The sequence below is a fragment of the Sesamum indicum genome, linkage group LG1, assembly GCF_026168435.1.
Source record: "Sesamum indicum cultivar Baizhima isolate 11 linkage group LG1, ASM2616843v1, whole genome shotgun sequence".
NCBI lineage: Eukaryota > Viridiplantae > Streptophyta > Magnoliopsida > Lamiales > Pedaliaceae > Sesamum > Sesamum indicum.
The window spans coordinates 18,292,975-18,313,371 of NC_142657.1; the positions used below are offsets into that span (position 1 = coordinate 18,292,975).

The window sequence follows — 20,397 nt, forward strand, 5'->3', positions numbered from 1 at the left end:
CGGTGTATAGGTAACTTTTGTTTTAATAATTTTTAGAAAGTGTGGTATGGACCTTTATATTATGGCGTTTGTAACCTTTTATGAAAAGAAATAATTGGGGTTACGTACATTAGAATAGGATTGTAGGGAGTAGGAAGAATCTTGAGTGGGTTCACGTGGAACTGGGCCATTGGCGCACTCAGATTCACGATTCATGATTCATCATACCCCACTCTCTCTCTCTCTCTCGCCTCCCCGCTTCCCCCTCTACAACCAGACTCTCTTCCTCCTCCCTCTCCCACTCCCTCGCCACAACATATACATTTTTTCCTTTTCCTTTTTTTCTGAAATTTCTTGATTTTTTTCCACAATTTTGCCCTATAAATACCCCTCCATCCTTAACCATTAAACCACAGCTCATGCAGCAAAAGGGTAGATCCTACAATCGAAGGTCCAGGACTTTTACAAGATCCCGAATCGCCATTGAGGGTTGTTAGTTTCTCGTTCCCTCAATTTCCCAATTTACCTTCCTTTTTATCCCTTGAATTCCATCTTTCTTAGAGGCCCGGATAAGCAGAACAATTCATCTGTGTTTCAACTGCAATGGCTGCTATTCAAGGTTCACTAAATTCAAGATTTTTGGGTTTAAATACTGGTTTTGGTGAATAAATTATTTTTGATAGTTTTTGAATGAGAAAAAATAAAAAATGGCATCTGGATTTGATTTTGTAGAGCAAGAGCGTGAGGTTCAAAAGAGTTACTGGATTGAGCATTCTGTGGACCTGACACTGGAAGCCATGATGCTTGATTCCAAAGCATCTGATCTTGACAAAGAAGAGAGGCCTGAGGTATAATCTTGAAAGGTTCAAGCTTTCGTTTGGCGTTCTTTACTTTGAGTGCGCATGATAAGTTTGTTACATGGATGCTGCAGTGTTTTCTGTTATATTTATTTTATTCACTATTTTATTCATCTGTCGATTGTGTTGGATGCGTAAGAAACTTCTGTTCTCGATGCTTAATATAACTTTTTTGAATGTGATAGTCATGGATTAAGACAGGATTCCAAGTTTCCTTTTTGCGTTTGCTTAATCAATCACATAGTACTTGTCATAATTGTTGCTGTGTCACAATCACACTACAAATACAAATCATCCGTTATGCGAGATTCTTCGTTTCTTCAGGCACAATCCTGGTCAAAACTATTTGCATAAGGGATGTATTGTTTTTACCATTTAGCATAATGTTCTATCTGGTCTTACCTGTTTGTTGCTATACATCTAAAGAGTGAATTGTTTGAGAATTTCGTTATCATTATTTAATTTGGATTTGATGTAGTAATGTAAGTTTGCATAAAATATCATTGGTTTAATTATACTACGTGTATTAAAATGCGAACCTTTGTTTTACGTCAGTCGCTATACGACGATTGAAAATATTACAAAAAAACCCATTGCTAGCTTTCAGTGTCATTTTCATTGTATCTTGTGAATATCTATAAAATGGACGATAAACTACATCACAGTTCACGAGGTTTAGCTTTATTATAATTACCTCTTCCGTAGAGTAAAAATTACATCACATCCCCGAGTATATAGAACTTTACACATCCAATTGCGAATTATTGAAAAATTAATGCCTTTGGAAGCTCTAGCCAAATAAATAAAAGAGTGTTAAATATTTAATGCTGAAAATGGCCTTTGGGTATAAAAGTCGATTTATTTGACAGGGGAACTTGAAATGAAGAAAAAAGGACAAGGGGTGTTTTTGTAATATTTTCAATCGTCATATAGTGATTGACGTAAAACAAAGGTCCGCATTTTAAGTTATTGACAACAGTAAATATACACATATACTTTTATATAAAATAAAAATAAATGTAAAAGAATTAGTTTTCTTTTCACATATTCATAAAAAATATGTATATATATTTGTGATATATCAAAATAAATATATATGAACCAGCCCCCAGCCATCACCAGCCGTAACAACTGCCCCCCACCCCCTCAAGAAACAAAGACAAAGCATTATTCATATATATAATATATGAGAATAAATGCAGATTTTATATTTTTTGTTCTATATATTATATATATATTTTTAATTAAATATTATATATTAGTGAATGTCAATTTGAGGCATTATATTTAAATTCAATAACATATGAATGATTGCTTTACATCAATCGAAATATTGATAAGATACTACAAATATACCCCACGCATCACTTATTTATAATAGGGCTTACATTTAAGCAAAAAATGCATCTTGGTCCAGAAAATGGTCAGATCTCATCTATGCCTGTGGAAGGGCAAATATGGAAGAGCACACCACTTTTTTTCCTAATCCTAATAGAAGGGGATTGGGGATCCTCACGGGTATGGATGTAATTGTTACTCTAATGAGTGAATTTTGTAATTATGCTAACCATTAGCATAAAGATGTATTACCCTGAATGGACTTACTTGGCCCATTAGTTGAGCGCTATGGCTTCTCCATTAACTTATAATGAGCATTCGCCTAGTTATTACAGAACCAATGTTGGAAAAACTTGTGACGTCATGCTTATGCTGTGAAATGAATGATAAGATATCTGGTTTCCCAGCATAAAGCCACAATCATGTTTGCTATCTGCTCTTAGGATGTTGTCTCTTATGTTGTTGAATGATATTATAATTGCAATCTAAACAGAGGAACTGAAACTGATTCGGAGTGATTGCATTTTCTTGCCTTTTTGCTGAGGGCATGACCAGTCATTTTACTCCAAAAGTGGCTCCTTTCTTGTCAAGGATATTGAACCTTTGAGGTTCAAGTGCTTAGCAATTTTGATGATTCTAAAATTTTGGCTTGGGGATTTCCTTATGCCCACTTCGAACTGTAAAAGAAAGGAAAATATTCTCCTGGTACTTTTAGAACCTTACATCAAGTAAACCAAAAAGTTGTGTTGTATCTCTTAGCTTTTCCAGAGATCTTAATTATTCAGTTTCTTACAGTTTCTCCATATGTAAGTGTTAAAGATATTACCTTCTATGTGATATTATGTTTATCTTCTTCCCCTCTTTTCTACTTCTCGTATTGAATATGTCATGTTTTCGAGTCAATTATTGTGTGGTCATGCAATTTCTATGATAATGGACACCCTAATATCTTCTACTTTTATGTCTGATAAATCTGCACAGGTGCTGTCTCTGCTTCCACCATATGAAGGGAAATCAATTCTGGAATTGGGAGCTGGTATTGGGCGTTTCACTGGTGAATTAGCTAAAAAATCTGGGCAACTTATTGCTCTGGATTTCATTGAAACCGTGATAAAGAAGGTTCATTGCCTACTCTGAGACATTTATCTTCTATGGTCTTCTTTAATATGTTATCTGGTAGTTTTGTGAATTATAATCATGTGACCTTTGTTCTGCAGAATGAAACCATCAATGGACATCATAAAAATGTCAAATTTCTGTGTGCTGATGTGACGTCCCGAGACTTGAATTTTTCTGAAGGATCCTTAGACTTGATATTTTCGAACTGGCTATTGATGTATCTCTCTGATGAAGAGGTAGAATTCATCATCTCCATTTGTTAGTGACCAGCTGCTTTTTGATTTTTTCTATTAGATTTTCATGTGAATTTGTGTTCTGTTCTAATTTTTCTTGAGAAGCAATTTTTTTACATAGGATAACCAATATATATTTTTCCAATTGTTCTCCAGGTTGAGAATCTCGTGGAGAGAATGGTCAGATGGTTAAAAGTTGGTGGTTACATATTTTTCAGAGAATCATGCTTCCATCAGTCTGGCGACCACAAGAGAAAGAGTAACCCTACACATTACCGTGAACCGAGATTTTATACCAAGGTTCTAGCCTTATAATATATTCCCCTTGTTTCATGGCGTGCAGCAATTATGTCTTGATAAACTTCTATAACGATTAATGGGATCAAATTTTTTGTTCTCATGCATGGTTCTGTTGGCAAAAACATATATGAAATTTTCTAGTTAACCAAGAATGGGCAGAAAAGCAGCAATTTGACCTTTTTGCATCTCGATACCCAAAAGATCAACTATAAGTAGCATTTTTTGTTTATAAATGTTATGTCTACTTTCGCCAAATAGTTCACCAGCACTTGCAGCCATCTATTCATAATTTCTATATATATGCACTGTAATAGTGGTTGTGAATTCTAATTATAATAGGGATTTAATATCTGCTCAATTCTGATGATTCATTTGATTTCTGAGTCAGCATGTTGAGTATGATTCCTAAATTCCAACTTGCAGGTGTTTAAAGAATGTCATTTGTATGACAATTCTGGAAACTCATTTGAACTTGCCCTTATTAGTTGCAAGTGCATTGGAGCTTATGTAAGAAACAAAAAGAATCAGAATCAGGTATTTTTACTCATGACTTTTTGTCACAGGGATGATTCTTTTAATACATTTGCACTGCTATTGGATGCTAGAATTTCTGCCATGTGTTGATTGCACTCCGTACAAACAACCTTAATTAGAATTGCTCCAAATATAGAAATCCACTTAATTGAAGAAATAAATGAAAATAAAAATATATCCTGTTTAGTATTTGTCCTATTTGTGTTGGTCAGATTTGCTGGCTTTGGCAAAAAGTCAGGTCAGATGATGACAGGGGGTTTCAGAAGTTTTTGGACACAGTCCAATACAAAAGCAATGGCATATTGCGGTATGAGCGCGTCTTTGGAGAGGGATATGTGAGCACCGGAGGGATCGGTATGTTTTCGTGGCTGCAATTTACCTTCCATCCTTTTAGCATTTATTGAACAATAATTGTTTGGATGATAGAATCTAAGAATATTGACCAATATAACATTAATGCAACATCCTAAGATGCCATTATTCTGTGTAACATTGACAAAACGTGATTGATGACATCAACTGATTTATGCACTAGTGCTTTACCATGTAACATTGCATGATCATGTTCTTTTTGAACATCTAAGGTCTGAGGAGCAAATCTTGGATCTTTCGATTATATCCTGATGAAAATTTCCTGCCAAATTGTCCTAGACCGAGTTGTTATTATCCTTCCTTCACAAATCATAATTTCTTCTAATGTTTTCTAACACTCATCTTTTGATATGTCCAGATACAACTAAGGAATTTGTAGCTAAACTGGACCTTCAGCCTGGCCAGAAAGTCCTAGATGTCGGGTGTGGCATTGGAGGAGGTGATTTCTACATGGCCGACAAGTATGATGTTCATGTTGTTGGAATTGATCTCTCCATCAATATGATTTCTTTTGCACTTGAGCGTGCAATTGGTCTCAAGTGTGCTGTTGAGTTTGAGGTTGCCGATTGTACCAAGAAAGAATACCCTGATGGCACATTTGATGTCATCTACAGTCGTGATACTATTCTCCACATTCAAGTGAGTTTCTACTTAAAAATTTGCACAACCTAGTTTGTCCTGTACAATTAAAAGATTCCAGGGCTGAATGTTGGACCCCTCTTTTCATCTGTTCCCTGTCATATATTTATAAGCTTTTTGGCATTTCCTTTTCTAGGTTTGATTTATGGAGACATTAAGACTTAATGAGGGAATCTAATCTGTCTATATTTTGAGTTGGTTCTTCCACTTCTCATCGAACTTTAACTTTCTCTTGGTAGCTAGTCATAAACTATAAACTTTTAATGTATTTATTAAATGTCTTGTTATGAATTTCTGCTCATCCATAATTACTGGAACTGAAGCAGTGTCAAAGTTATCCATCAACATAGAATGATACATCTTCCTAACATAGCCGTCTACAACTGTCGTCTTCTTTTAGGAAATTTGGCTTTGTAACATCTTTAATATTTGAATAATTACAATTGTCTTGAACCGCTATATTGAGAAAGGTATCGTCATAAACATTGTTATCTTACTTACCTTGTTCTTCTAAATCTTCTAATATGCACAATTTGGTTTTATTTTCAGGACAAACCCGCACTGTTTAGATCATTCTACAGGTGGTTGAAGCCGGGAGGCAAAGTCCTCATAAGTGACTACTGCAGAAGTTCTGGAACCCCATCTGCTGAATTTGCAGGGTATATTAAGCAAAGGGGCTATGATCTACACGATGTAGACACTTATGGCCAGGTATATCTTTAACATGCAGCTCTTTATTGTCAACCATATTTCAAAGTAAAGGCTGGTATCAGATATATCGGCCAAAACCAATCTGAATATCCAATAATAGCTATTATTATCAAGTATGTATATATCCATAAAATTTGATAATATTGAATTATTTGTCAATATCATGCACCAAGATAATTTTTAAGAACTTCTGAACATCTTGTAACGTATTTGTTTTGTATTGCGTGATAATATCCTGGCACGTTGACGTTCTCAGCATGTACAAGAATTATGATATTGTGTTAACAACCATATTCCGGTCCGTCCTTATTTATTTCTGTCTTCATGTGTTTATAGATGCTTCGCGATGCTGGCTTTGCTGAGGTCATTGCTGAGGATCGAACTGAACAGGTGCTCGTCAGCCTACTTCTTTCTTATAGAGTTACAAATTTATTACACTGAGAACACAACTAAAATTGTTGCTCTTTTTGTACGTTTTCCAGTTCATAAAAGTTCTGGAGAAGGAATTGGATGCAGTAGAGAAAGATAAGGAAACATTCATAAGGGACTTCTCTGAGGTATGGCGATTTTCTTCGTTTATCATTTCTCATCTTCTTCTTTAATCTTACTAATTTTTTAGCGTCTCTTTTGTTTGATCTCTTGTGCAGGAAGACTATAACGACATAGTTGGAGGCTGGAAAGCTAAGCTTGTGAGGAGTTCATCTGGCGAGCAGAGGTGGGGTTTGTTTATTGCCCAGAAAAAGTGAAATCTTCCAAAATTGCGATGTCTTCTACCTGTAGCTCTTTTATGTATGTTTTTTAAGTTAATAATAGGCTTGGGTACAATAAAATCGACTGTTAACAGTTGGGCAACGATGGGGTTTCTATGGTAATCTGTTGGATCCATGAGGATGAGTTGTCGGATGTGTTTGTATCTTGATATGAGCAGCTGTTTATCTATATATATATTTAACTTGTCTTCTTACATGGTGCATCCTGATTGTCATCTTGTTTCCAAGTTTTTACATAATTGTTATAACTTACCATAATTTTTAAACCCTATTTATTAATAATGTAGGGAATACAACTTTATGTACTTTTTTCCTCTTAATTTCTTTTATCTCAATTTAATTCCTTAATCAATGTCCTTTTTTGCTTCTGGGTAATACTCAATCTTGCTTAGCAAAATAATCGCATTTGAGGAAATCACTATAATAAAATATTAAACGATAGTTTTTTTTTTTCTTTTAAGAAGACAACTATTTTGATGTTGTTATTATATAATTATTATTATTGTATAAAATTACAACTTCAGATAATTAGTGGCGCATCTAAGACATTACAATATAGTTATAACAATTAATTTATCATTGTTAGATTGTTATTATATATGTCTCACTAATTATTTTTTCGATGAAACAGCACAGGCAACTAACCAGCCAAAAAAATATATGGAAATATATATCTTATTTAGATAGATAAAAAAAATATTTGTAAAGAAATGATTTTGCACACAGAATAAAAAAGTTAAAATGTTTGAGATGGGAATGGATAGAAGAGAAGTAATTGAAAGATAAAAATAGAGTTTACCTAATCCGTATACAGCAAACCTAACATTTGTGGGCAGACCTGTTTGCCCTACAACATGCTACTTAACCAATTCTGCAACTACGTACAGCCACCTTCAACTTGAATGCGACGGACCTACACTAAATTCAAGAAATTACAACAACCCCCCCCCCCCCCCTCCCATCTCTCTCTCTCTCTATATATATACACACACACACATTCAAACTTCTTTTCTTTTTTACATATAAATCATTTCATCATAATGAGTATATGTACAAATACAACATATATATATTAATTATATTAAATTACAACAAGATCCCTTAAAATTTGACATCATTATACATACAAGTATCCCCTTAATTTTAACTACGCCCGTTAGGTTTCTATCCATTTTATGGTAAACTGACTAAAATGACCTTATGGATATGAATTATAATTTTACATATTTTTTAAAATTTTATAATTTTTTGGACTAAGTGGATTTTCTTATAGTTTTTTCAAAATTTTCTATTCACCTCGTCCAATATTTTATATTTTTTAACTTTTAAAAAATACATTAAAAACAAAATTGACAATTCTAAATTTTTATCAAAAAATTACATAATTTTATCAAGTATCATGAATTGTTTGTAATTTTGCAAATAATGAAGGGATCTTTGTAATTGTATCAAATTTTAAAAGAACTCGTTGTAATTTACCTTGTATATTATGAGTGATAAATACATATATATACACAAATATGTTGTGTGTGGGGGGGGGGGGGTGGGAAATCATATGAAGAGAGATTGAATGTAAGGGATGACATGAGAATGGATGCAGAGAAGATTCCAAAAGGGAGGACACAGTAATTGTGATAGCACGTAAAGGTGTTATATTATTGCATCATATATACATATATATATATATATATATGTGAAGGTAAAGGACAATAATAATAATAATAATAATAATAATAATATGGGCATGAAACAAACAAACTACTACAACCATAATGTATATGTTGACTGGACAGTGGGACGACTGTTATGTAATAATACATAAATAGGAACATATCCACCCAAAATAACCCTTTGCCCTTGGGAATTGTACTCACCTTCAATATATTAATTATATTACTCAACATTCGCTTCACTTCCAACACCCAAACTCTAAATTTAATATTGGAATAGCTTTTTTAAGTTTGAATATCAAGCTTTATTCGATTCAATTAAAATTCATTCAATTTGATAGTAACAAAATCAAATCCAAAGATAAATATAAAAATTCAATAATGATTCAAATAAATGTAAATAATATGCACTACAAAATAGGTTCCAACAGAAATGGCTTAGTTGCTACGAACCCCATAATTATAAGAAATGATTTTGGACGGAAATGTAGATTCATTCGAAATATTTCCAACAAACTAAAAAAGTCATTAGAAATTACATTGTCCAAAAGAATGACGACTTTTGATGAAATTTGTAACGGATTTTTTATTTAACTTTCGATGGTATTTTGAAAAACTTTTTGTATGGAGTTATTGCCGCGGTGATCCTCCGACGGGACGTGGCAAATTTGTGATGAATTGTTTTGATGGTTGCCATTCAAAAGTTTGTACGAAATTTTTTTCTGATGTTTTCTTTTTTAAAAAAGAAAATTTCATGTATTGAGTTATTGCAACAGTGCTCCTTCGATTGAATTGTGGCAAACTTTGTGGCATATTTTCCAATGAATTATTTTTTATGGTTGCCGTTGAAAAAGTCTGTTTGAACTTTTGTTCCGACAGTATTTTTGGAACAAAGTTTTCCAACGGTATGCACCATCGGAAATAATTTAGATCATTTATTTTTAAAAAATATTTTTATTTATTGTATTAATATTCGTAATAAATAATTATTTGCAGTTAAATTTAAAAGACTAAAAGAAATTAGAAGAGGATCAATTATTATAAATAAATTGAAAAATCTAATCATTACAATATCAAATTAAAATATAAAAAAGAAAAAAGAAAAATAAAAATCCTAATCTAATGTTAGCATCCTTCCCAGCGCCTGTGCTGATCAATCGAGCAAGTGTTGACTGCTGGGGCTGGAGGTCAGGTTGCTGGTCGACTACTAGGGGGTGGGGAGCCCATGTGCAACAACACATGATGAGGGTGTTCTTAATGTGCGCAATGTTTTTGAGACTGGTGTCTTGAGACGGGCCGGCGGTTGTCGAGAGCGCGCTGGAGGTCTTAGCGCGGGCGACCTGCAATGTATGTGCCACGGAGGCCACGCCAAACACCCCTAACCCCTCTTTCGCCCGCTAGAGCCTCTACCCACAACTCTCTTATTGTTGCTATGGGCCACTCCCGATTGATGAGGCAGTATCTGGAGGCTGCTGCCAGAAACGTTCCTCCATCAATTTTTGGAATATCTTTTGAAACAAAAAGAACAAACAAACAAACAATTTAATTAAATTTGTTTACATCCCTGGATCTTATTTAGCTTGTACCAGGAATACATGTTTTCCATTTTTTTATCTCATTACTAAAATTAATCCAAAAAATTAGTCTCGCACTTGAAAAAAAATGACTATTGACTATAATTTTAATAGCTATGAAGTAAAAAAAAATTACGTTAAATAATTTTTATTGACCACAGTTAAATAAAACCAATGCAAAACATAGATTTTTTCCACCAAGAAAAAGTTATTTGTCATTATTTGTCATGGCTAAGAGCCATGACAAGTGTTTTAACCACCCGCGCAGATACCACGGCCAACAATCATTACATGGTCATGGTCAATGACTATTTATTGCGGCTATTTTATTTTTAATCATGACTAATTACCATAGTTAAATATTACATTTTTTATAGTGGCAGTCGAAAGAAATGAGATAATATAGTTCATATGCAGACATGCATGATAATTTTAAGAAATTAAATCAAATGTGTTCTACGATTGATTTAAATATAATATCCTAAAGCTCCAAAGGTAAAAGAAAACAAATAACATCTGGTGGACTATGAAAAAGTGTTGTTGGTCAACAAATAAAAAAATTTAATTAATTAAAACATCTAATTTCCTAAAACCCAAAAGCTAAATCAAAATAACCTTAAATATCACTACAAGAAAATAGTTCAATAATTACGAAAAATTTTGATGGTAAAATCAACGTCAAACTAATTAATAAATAAAACTTTTGTTGCTAATCTATATTATTTAATATGTATTTTAAATAATTTATTGCTAAATTTGATAACAAAAATATTTTCTTTGCTAAATCCATTAGTAAGTAAATTCATTATATTAAATAATATAAATTAATAATAAAAATTTACTAATTAATTCGACGTTATTTTTTTTTATTGGTATTGATCACTTTTGTTATAGTATATTAACCACTAGTATAGGCTAAATTGAACTGGCACATCACAATGCCTTAATTATCTGTCATCTCTTCTTGATGAGGAAAACTAATAATAGATGGGGTTGAGTTATGGGTATCTAATTGTCAGTTTTTTATAGTTGTAGTTCTTAAAAAATCACCTCCTAATTTATTCTTCATTTATGTCGCCAGAGGTTAGGTGATTAGATGCTGCAACAACGAAAATTCAATTTAGAAAACCCTAATTTCATCTACTATAATCATTTCCGACGAATTATAAAACTCCAGTGATTGAAGTTCTGTGATTACTAAAATTTATTTAATTATGAGTTATAATTTATTATTCTTGTGGTAAGAATCCTTAAAATAACAGATCCAAACATATACGACAGCAAATACAATTTGGCCTCATTTTAATAGATAATAAGTTCCATGAGTCTTTACTTCTTAAAATGCATAAAGGTTATCAAATTTGTTAGTCTCTTAAGCTTAAGTACTTTTCTAAGAATAAAGGAATATAACTTACGAAAATTAGCAGGAAGAGAAAGTCAAACAAAAATTGAACACCAATGTAATGTTTAATCAAAATATTAGAGCAAAGTAGCACTCATTTAGACAAAAATCTTATCTCCATTGTGGAAGTTGAATACTATAAAAGTTTCCTATAAATGAGAGCATATAGCGTGAGGAAGGTGGTATTTTAGTGTGAGTAGGGAGAGGAAATGGTGTTGGTAGAGAGAGACAAAGAAAAGGGTAGAAAAGAGAGAGAATAGGGGAGGAGGGGCAGTTCGGATTGAGAATAAGTGTGAAAGGCACGAGACAGGCAGAAGAACAATAAATGAGGCTGTAAGAAGGTGATGAGGCTTATGATAACCCTCATCATCGTCACGTCCCTCTCCCTTCACGTCTACCGATAACTCTCCAACACCCCCACCCCCACCCCCACCCCTCCCAGAATTCCACGCCTTTCCTCCCCTTCCCCTTCTTTTTTTCTTTTTTTCCCTTCACTTCATATTCTTTCCCTCCTCTAATCAACCGCCCCCCTCTCTGTAAAAAGTCCAAATACTTGTGATTTGTGACTGCCTCTTGCCCCCCCCCCTCCCCCCCCTCTTAACTTGTATAACCCCAGTCAACCTCACCTTGTTTCAATTTCAACCAACACCCTATTCCTTCTTTCTTGCCCTTTCTCTATCTGTCTCCATTTTTCTCCATCTCTTTCTCTCAAACTCATCATTTGCAATTTGCATACTCATTCTCTACTATGCATTTTTTGCTACATTAACTCAAACCCTTTTAAATTTGAGATTATCATCAAGACTTGAGAAGCACTACTACTATTTGTATATATCATGTATTTTTGTTCAATACCAACCATCTAAATCTCTTTTATTAATTACTACGTACCATCCATTCATCCATCCTAGCTAGATTCCTTGCTCTCTTTCCCTTCTTAGAAACTTCAGTTGAAGCCATTATTTCAACCTCAGAAGGCAAAAAACACACCTCCCACTAGGAAAATAAGATCTTTATCTCCAACGATAAGTCTATCTTCTCCTTTTACTGCAAACAAACACTTGATCTCTTTCATATTATTCCCCTTGAAACCCTAAGGCCCTGAAAGAGCAGAATAGAGTTCGTGTTTGTTCCCTAAGCTATCAGATGATGTGGATGATGGGATACAATGATGGGGCAGAGTTCAATAGCATGCAAGATCCATTTTCCGGCAGGAAGCTCCGCCCCCTCATGCCGAGACCAGCCGCTGCCGCCGCCACCACCTCCACAACCCCGCCTTGTTTAACTCGTATCCACGGCACTGATCATCTTCTTGCTTTCAACCACCATCTTGGCAAGTCATCATTGATTTCGTTGATCTATTAATTTAACATATATATATATATATATATATATATGCACCCACCTCTCTTGATATGATGATTCATGGAAACGCTTTGATTATATATATATATATGTACATGAAATGAATATTATGACGGGATTGATGTTAATTACTCGTTGGAGCAGCAATGGCGGAGCCAAACAGGAGCACACAACAGGTTGTGGTTAGTTCGCGCTGGAACCCGACTCCTGAACAGCTTCAAACCCTTGAAGAATTGTACCGGAGGGGCACTCGAACTCCCTCGGCCGAGCAAATCCAGCACATTACCGCACAGCTGAGGCGATACGGCAAGATTGAGGGCAAGAACGTGTTCTACTGGTTTCAGAATCACAAGGCTAGAGAACGCCAGAAACGCCGTCGCCAGCTCGAATCTCTCTCCGATGAACAACCCCATAACAATAATCACACCGAAAATGGCGAAAAGAGAGAAACATCAGGTAATTGAAACATCATCATCAGTTAAAAACACATATAATTGCAGTTAGCAAGAACCATTTTTTTACCCTCACATGAGTACATTATTGTATGTTTTTCGGGTCGGTAAAAATGTACGAAAGCTACAAAAGGAGGAATGTATGATTCTTGAGTTGTAATTCCGGTTATTTCTTGAGTTGTAAAGTTGATTTCTTTTTGTTTTGTCTGTGTGTGTGTGTGTACAGGAGCAAATAGGACAGCATTTGAAGTTGAACAGACTAAGAACTGGGCATCTCCTACAAACTCTAGTACAATTGCAGAGGTTCAGTTTTTTTTGCTTTCACCTTTGTCTTTCTTCATGTTTCCGCAAGGACAGGAGCCCCCCCACCCCCCACCCACCCTTCTCTCCCTTTTCTGTGACTTAGATTTTGAAACAACATCACTACATCAGTCTTTTCAAAATCTTACAATGATCTTAAATTGCTTTCTTTTAATGTTTTTCAAGATGGGACTTTGTTTCTTGAAGTAGGAATTCTTTTTTTTTTTGGCTAAAAGATTAATATAGTTGGACATATATAGTAGTTAAATTATTTGACCCTCATTAATTATAAAAAGAAAAAAAGCCTAGCAATGGCAGCATATTCAATGTGTTTGTATAATTTTAATTTTTTTGTATTATATTTATTTAATTATATATTTTACTAATCAAAATTAGTTATTCTAACTCCCTTACATTTAATAAAAAAGTATAAATATTTAGAAAAAAATGCTTTCTTGAAGTTTGATCTAAAACTCCATGTTCATCAAACTGAATAATATATATATATATATATATATATTTGCGTGTGTGCGCTCATAAATATTCTTGGAGGGAGGAAAGAAGGGTGTGGCTTATAGAGCTTAAAAGAAAGTAAAAGAAATTGTATGAGTTGGGTAGAATGAGTAATAATTAATCAGATGATAATTAGGACATGATTACATAAGTATTAGATTTCAGGTTAGAAAAAAAAAACAACCTTTTAAAAGGAGGGGAAGAAGAAGCATCAAAAGCTTTGTTTGTTGGGAAATGAAAAGGGTCCAAAAGCTGCTTACCTTCCTTTCTGTCGGGGCTGCTATTGTTATGAAACATTGCTAGGGTTTTTGGGGCTTGTGCTATTCATTACATTTTGCAAATATGGGCACTTACAGTATATGTATTCATCTAAACTTAAAAGACCATTTCACCCTTTTTCACATGTATATATATAAATTTAAAATAAATCATTCAAACTTATTCAATTTAAATATTATATAAATATATATATAAATATTTTCAGGGAAATTTTTTAAAAAATATGTACTATTTAATGTAATTATATATATATATATAATTTGTTCTAGGATGAAATTCAATTGGTTATTAATTTGTAGCTGTTTGCATGCATTTAATTATCAGAAAACTGTATGTAAGCAAATGGGGACAGCAAAAGCAGAATGTAAAGCAGATGGATGGGTACAGTTCGACGCAGAATTTCCACAGCAGAGGAGGAATGCCACGTGGCAAATAATGCGTTGTTTGTCTTGTTCTTCATCTCCCACCACCAACCTAATAAACCCCTCTTCTGCCCCTACTGTCCCTTCTACTACTACTATTCCTTCAACAACAACAAAGCTGCCGCCGCCGCCGCCGCACCAACAAGATTTCATCAACCTCTTTCTCCAACCCTACCCTAATCTTGACCACCGCGCCGGCGGAGACGAGGCACAAACTCTTGAATTGTTTCCTCTTGAGTCCAGCGGCGGCCCCCAGCGCCGGCAGAACCACGACTTATGTGCTGTGGAAGAGGAGGAGGAGGAGGAGGAGGAGGATTCAGGTGGTGGATATAGTCATGTTACTCCTCAGCAATTCTTCGAATTCCTTCCATTAAAGAACTGATGAATAGAGGGTGAATGCATGCATGCATCCAAGCATGGATGAATTTTATATATATATATATATATATGAAATTTCACTTAGCTATCAGCAATTAATCGATGTAGTGAAATGATATGTGATGGCTTTGTGTTTGGATTTTCGATGGGTTGATTTCTTCCAAGGTTTTGTCATTTCGGGTGCGATTTTCAGAAGCTGGGAATGTGGAAAAGATTGTAATGCATTTATGCTATGTTTATGGAAAGCTCTATTTTGACAGAAGTAGACTTCTATGGTTCCTCAGAAGTAGAGAGAGAGAGAGAGAGGATCAGATGAGTTCCCAGAAAGTCCAAATATGGAATTTAATTTGAAAGCTTCACATTGAATGCAAATTGCAAAATCTGAATTCGAGCTGTGTGTGTGTGTGTGTGTGTGAACACATTTATAGAATATAAATACGTTTTATTTATCTATATATATATATATATATATATTAGATTAATGTGAGAAGACATTCCTTCCTGCTTTTTTTCCTTTAAATTTTATTTTGATTCAATATGAAGTTTTCAGTTAGAATGGAAAATTAAAATTTTACATTGTGTCGTCCTTAAATACTAATTTGGACTTCTTTTCTGAAAAAAATAATTTATAACTTTAACGTAGAGGGTCCCTTTAATTTAAAAGGAAGACATTTATTTCATATTGAAAGAATAAATTATTTTAGAATGTTCCAATAAAAAATAAAATTATAGGAACCCAGATGTTAATATAGATCATCAACTGATACTTGGCTTGGTTTAACTCCAATTTATATTAGTGGTGTCTGAACTCGAATAGCTTATATAACATAATTAGAGATTAAGATGATAGTATGGCTACCTAAATATTAGAGCAAAATGTTCTTTTAGTCCCATAAAATAAGGGTAGAATTTTTTTTTGTATCACAATTATGACAGTTGATGCTTTTAGTCCCACAAAACATCTTTTTAGTTCCAAAAATGTAACTTTGGGTTTTTTTAGTCCCAAAAATTACAATGTCTTTTTAGTCCTAAACCACAACACTAGTGACTTTTTGAAACTAAACATACGTGATTATGAGTTTTATGCGACTAAAAGTGACACCAATCAAAATTATGGTACAGAACAAATTCTGTCCATATTTTATAGAACTAAAAAAAACATTTTGCCCTAAATACTATCAGGGAAAAAGCACTATTATTTGATGGATTTTTAAATAAATTGGATACAACTCAAGTTTTATGGTGGGCTTTTGGACGGCAAGAGACTGGATAATCTGCAAGGGCTTGCAACAGAATAAACAACCCCTCGCAAGTATTTGCAACAGGCACTTATATTCATCGCAAGACCTCATGTTTTGACGAACATTAAATACATGATTTGCAATTATGATTGCGACAAATTTTGCAACGTTATTGTGGTTTTCTATTGTGATTTTCGATGGGGATTTCCGACAAGCAAAACAAAAGAAGGACAAAGATAATTTCAATTGAACAATTTGGGGCGGCACAACTTTTGCAACAGTGGCTTGTTCCGATTTTCAAAGGCCGTCACAACTTTTCGATGAACAATTGCAAACGTACACCAGGTTCAATCAAGTTCTGCATGATTATTTATGTACAAAAGCTCAGTGAAAGGAATAAACGATCATATCATTTTTAGAACGTGTTTAAGAACGACTTAATTATGCGCACGTCCAAACTATAGTATTTGGTATCTTACATGTAGATGTATATATATGAGTCTACAAACTTAACCCAATATCCAACTCCGATGATTAAAAAATATTGCATACATAAACTAGTAATTGCTCTTTCCTACAACAACTCTTTTCAAATAGTAATGAAAAGATAACTCTTTTAATACCTATATTCCAAAAACAAATATATATAAAAAAAGAAAAACTTGATTAGGACAGATGTTCATGTAGAAGATGACAATAGGCAGGGCTGAGGCAGACAATATATATATATATATATATATATATGATGAAGGTAACCATATTTAAAATTAGGGACCACAGAGAAATTCAGTAAAAACAACATGTTTGGAACTGATTGCTAATCAATCAACCATACATATATGGCATACAATGGCCTTCAGCTATCATGCTTTCATTCATTTTTCGTTTCACTCTGACTGTGTGTATATATATATAGGCCACGTACAGACAATTTTCCTACTATATATATATAGGTGTAAAGTTATCAAACAAAATAGTACAAACCCGTTTAATTGCAAGTTCAGAACATGTGTTATTTCATGTGGAAATTAGGTGTGGTGGACTGGCCTAGCTTTATTGATGTCATAGAAGACACTTAAAACTGTTCATGTACACAAGTTCTAATTAATAAATTTCTCCCCAAAATACTAAATTCTACTCTTTACTATTATTATAACTATTATTTTTTTGTTGGGAAAGGTGGAATTAACTAGTATTTTTCGTTCCGTAAATTGGGGTCAATCAATAAATATCTTTGCTTATTTGTGCATTGCATATGAAGCCACGGAAAAAATGCAATTTTTTTCCGCTAACTATAAGATGGTACCATTTGAAAATTGTAATGATTGGCTGTAATGTAAAAAAAAAAAAAAGTGGCATATTTAGCCCAAATCTTAGTGGGAAAAGCTAAATTGGCAGGAAATTATCACATTTTTGCACGTTGTGACCTAGTTAATCTGGGCTTATATTTTTTTGGCCATTTTAGTTGATGCGGCATGAGGAACGTGAGGGAAAAATGTATTTTTTGTTTGATAATTATAAAAAAAATATATATGACAAATTTAATTCAAATATTACCTGAGCAAAAATAACTAGAAGTTGTGAAATTAAAGGAGTCACGTGTGAAAACATGTGTTGGTTTTCCGTGAATTTAAGTGGTAAGAATTTTTTCAAAAATCTTCTTGTATCCTCTTTCATTACTATCAAATGAATTAATGGAAAACGACACGTGTCACTTGTTTGGCCATTTGTGGCCGATTTTTTTGGGAGGAAAAACTCAGCGAGATACGCATTTACTTCTTTTAGGGTATTCGAGTTTTTATTTTTGTTTTTTTAAGCCTTGTGTAGTGGTTAATTTGGCATAGTTCAGGGTTAAATCGACGGTAAAAAGAATAGAAATTAGTAAGGGCTTTCTTCTTGATATATAGAGTGGTAACTCAAAAGTGATCAGAGGGAGAGATGATTGAAGCAATTGTAAAGTAACCTATTTTTGTCGGGACGACATATCGATGGTTTACATCATCACTAGTCTTCCATGGATATATTGACTACATCGATCCCACCAGACCAACAACACATTTTTGGACCACGATCTACGCCCGGGTGGGTAATGTTTTCGAAAATTTACTCACAGTAAAATCGGTGCATGGGGCGAATCATTTCTGCTGATTCTCATATCACATATATCTAGTTGTCACATTTCTTGGTCATGTTGGTTTTTCTCTCAAATGTTTTCTTGATTTTCAGTGGCTCAAGAAAAATTGACATTTCAAATTGGGACAATTTTGGTCCATGGACATAGGAGTGGTGGTCCAAGATTTGAAATAAACATTTGTAATTTATGAATATAATAATTTTGGTTCAAAAATTCTTAATTTGACCGGAATTTGTCACATAGATTGCATGTACTTGACATCTAGAAATTGAGATTTTTTAAATTTTTCGGCCAAATTAAGATTTTTTAAACCAAAATTGTTATTTTTTTTATAGTCAGTTATTATGAATTTTAAATAACTGCCACTATTCTTATATCAGTGAACCAAAATTGTATTTTTTTTTCCCTTTCAAACTAGAGAGAGCGGCAAGAGTTAGGGTTTGCACCCTTATGATTGTTCTTGTATTCGCCTTTCAGGTATGCATGCTTGAGCTTCTCAGATGAGTTTTTTCACCCCCTCAAACTCAATAGAAAATTATAGTTTAAAGTTGCGATGTTGACGATAATATCATGAAGCGTTTTTTTTTTAATATGGACTAGTATGGATATTATCGAGTAATAAAAAAATAAAATATCAGTATATTTTAAGAAACTAATAAATTTATCAAACAAATTGCAAATAATTAACATGAATTAGTATGTATTTGTAATAATTAAGATGTTTTTGAAACAAAATATCATTGTCTAAATTGTACATGTATTAATTAATACAGTACATAAATTAATTATATTGCAAAGAGTCTTTTAAAAAAATATAACATTATTAACGGATGCAGTACAGCTAGTATTTGTTACAATCCAATTGCAAAATAGTTATGATGAAATATATATACTTGCTAACAAAATTTACAATGAATTATTTAAAATATATATCAAATAATATACATTTGCAACAAAAAAATTACTTACTAATTAGTTCGATATTAATTTTAATATTATTTTTTTTTATAACTATTAAGTTATTTTGTTATAGTGACTCTTGCGTGGGTGGTATAGAATTCCAAGTTAGACATAAGTTTGTTCCATTGAAAGGGCAAATGAAGTTGAAGAGGGGGGGAGGGGGGGTGCATGAGCTTGAGATTCCTCTTCACCACTGTATTATGCATATATACTCCTCTTCCTAGAACTTTGAGCCTTTACAAGACAGATCCATCTTTTATATTTGGCCTCGGAAATTGGAGTCCATATCTTATCCCCTATGTACATGTAATGTATCATCTTCTTCTTCATCACCTTTGCTATTTTGTATGAGTTGGGGGCCAGTTTTCCCACTTGTTTTAGCGCACCACCTCTCATCATAACTTGGAATTCTTCTCTCGCCCTTCTATTCTACATGCTTAATTACTACTTTCTATTTGTATTTTCTTCAGCCATTCTCGCAAATTTCATCTATTTGGTGGAGGTTAATTAGCCCACAGTTGGCCACCATCATTATCTTCATGGTCATGGTGATGGATCATGTGTGTTCAATCCCTGCTTCAATGGATAGGCTGGCTTCAGCACTGTATATTAGGCTAAAGGCAGTTTCTCCTTTGATTCACCTGCTAGTGGTTCTATATGACCATGGAATGTCAGCAAGCACATCTACACTACACAAAAAACAAAAAGTGGAATTTGACACGCGTCACTCAACCATTCCAAAATAAAGTGCAACTTGAAATGATTTTAGTATGCATGTGGACTAGTTTTAGAAAACCCGTTCCTAAGTATGATTTCTACTTAAAACTGTTGTGTTACAACGACCGTGACTAAATT

The 20,397-nt window shown here is 33.6% G+C and overlaps 2 protein-coding genes across 5 annotated transcripts; both read left to right on the forward strand.

Annotated features, from left to right (window-relative positions):
• The first annotated feature begins 240 nt into the window (after window positions 1-240).
• LOC105166538 (phosphoethanolamine N-methyltransferase) lies at window positions 241-7,046 on the forward strand. 4 transcript variants are annotated; one of them, XM_088882062.1, is made up of 12 exons: window positions 241-468; window positions 712-827; window positions 3,156-3,293; window positions 3,392-3,529; window positions 3,683-3,826; window positions 4,250-4,360; window positions 4,573-4,714; window positions 5,091-5,371; window positions 5,921-6,082; window positions 6,419-6,472; window positions 6,565-6,639; window positions 6,730-7,046. In XM_088882062.1, the coding sequence occupies exons 1-12, from the start codon at window positions 399-401 to the stop codon at window positions 6,826-6,828; spliced, it is 1,530 nt and encodes a 509-aa protein (XP_088738188.1). In that variant the 5' UTR covers window positions 241-398; the 3' UTR covers window positions 6,829-7,046. The 4 variants fall into 4 exon arrangements, with proteins under 4 accessions (XP_088738188.1, XP_011084235.1, XP_011084227.1 ...); XM_011085933.3 differs by having other exon boundaries at window positions 437-598; XM_011085925.3 differs by lacking the exon at window positions 241-468 and having other exon boundaries at window positions 687-827.
• Window positions 7,047-12,110: 5,064 nt separating this feature from the next.
• Window positions 12,111-15,469, forward strand: WOX1 (WUSCHEL related homeobox 1). The gene is made up of 4 exons (XM_011085944.3): window positions 12,111-12,831; window positions 13,008-13,319; window positions 13,542-13,618; window positions 14,732-15,469. The coding sequence occupies exons 1-4, from the start codon at window positions 12,645-12,647 to the stop codon at window positions 15,209-15,211; spliced, it is 1,056 nt and encodes a 351-aa protein (XP_011084246.1). The 5' UTR covers window positions 12,111-12,644; the 3' UTR covers window positions 15,212-15,469.
• Window positions 15,470-20,397: the final 4,928 nt, after the last annotated feature.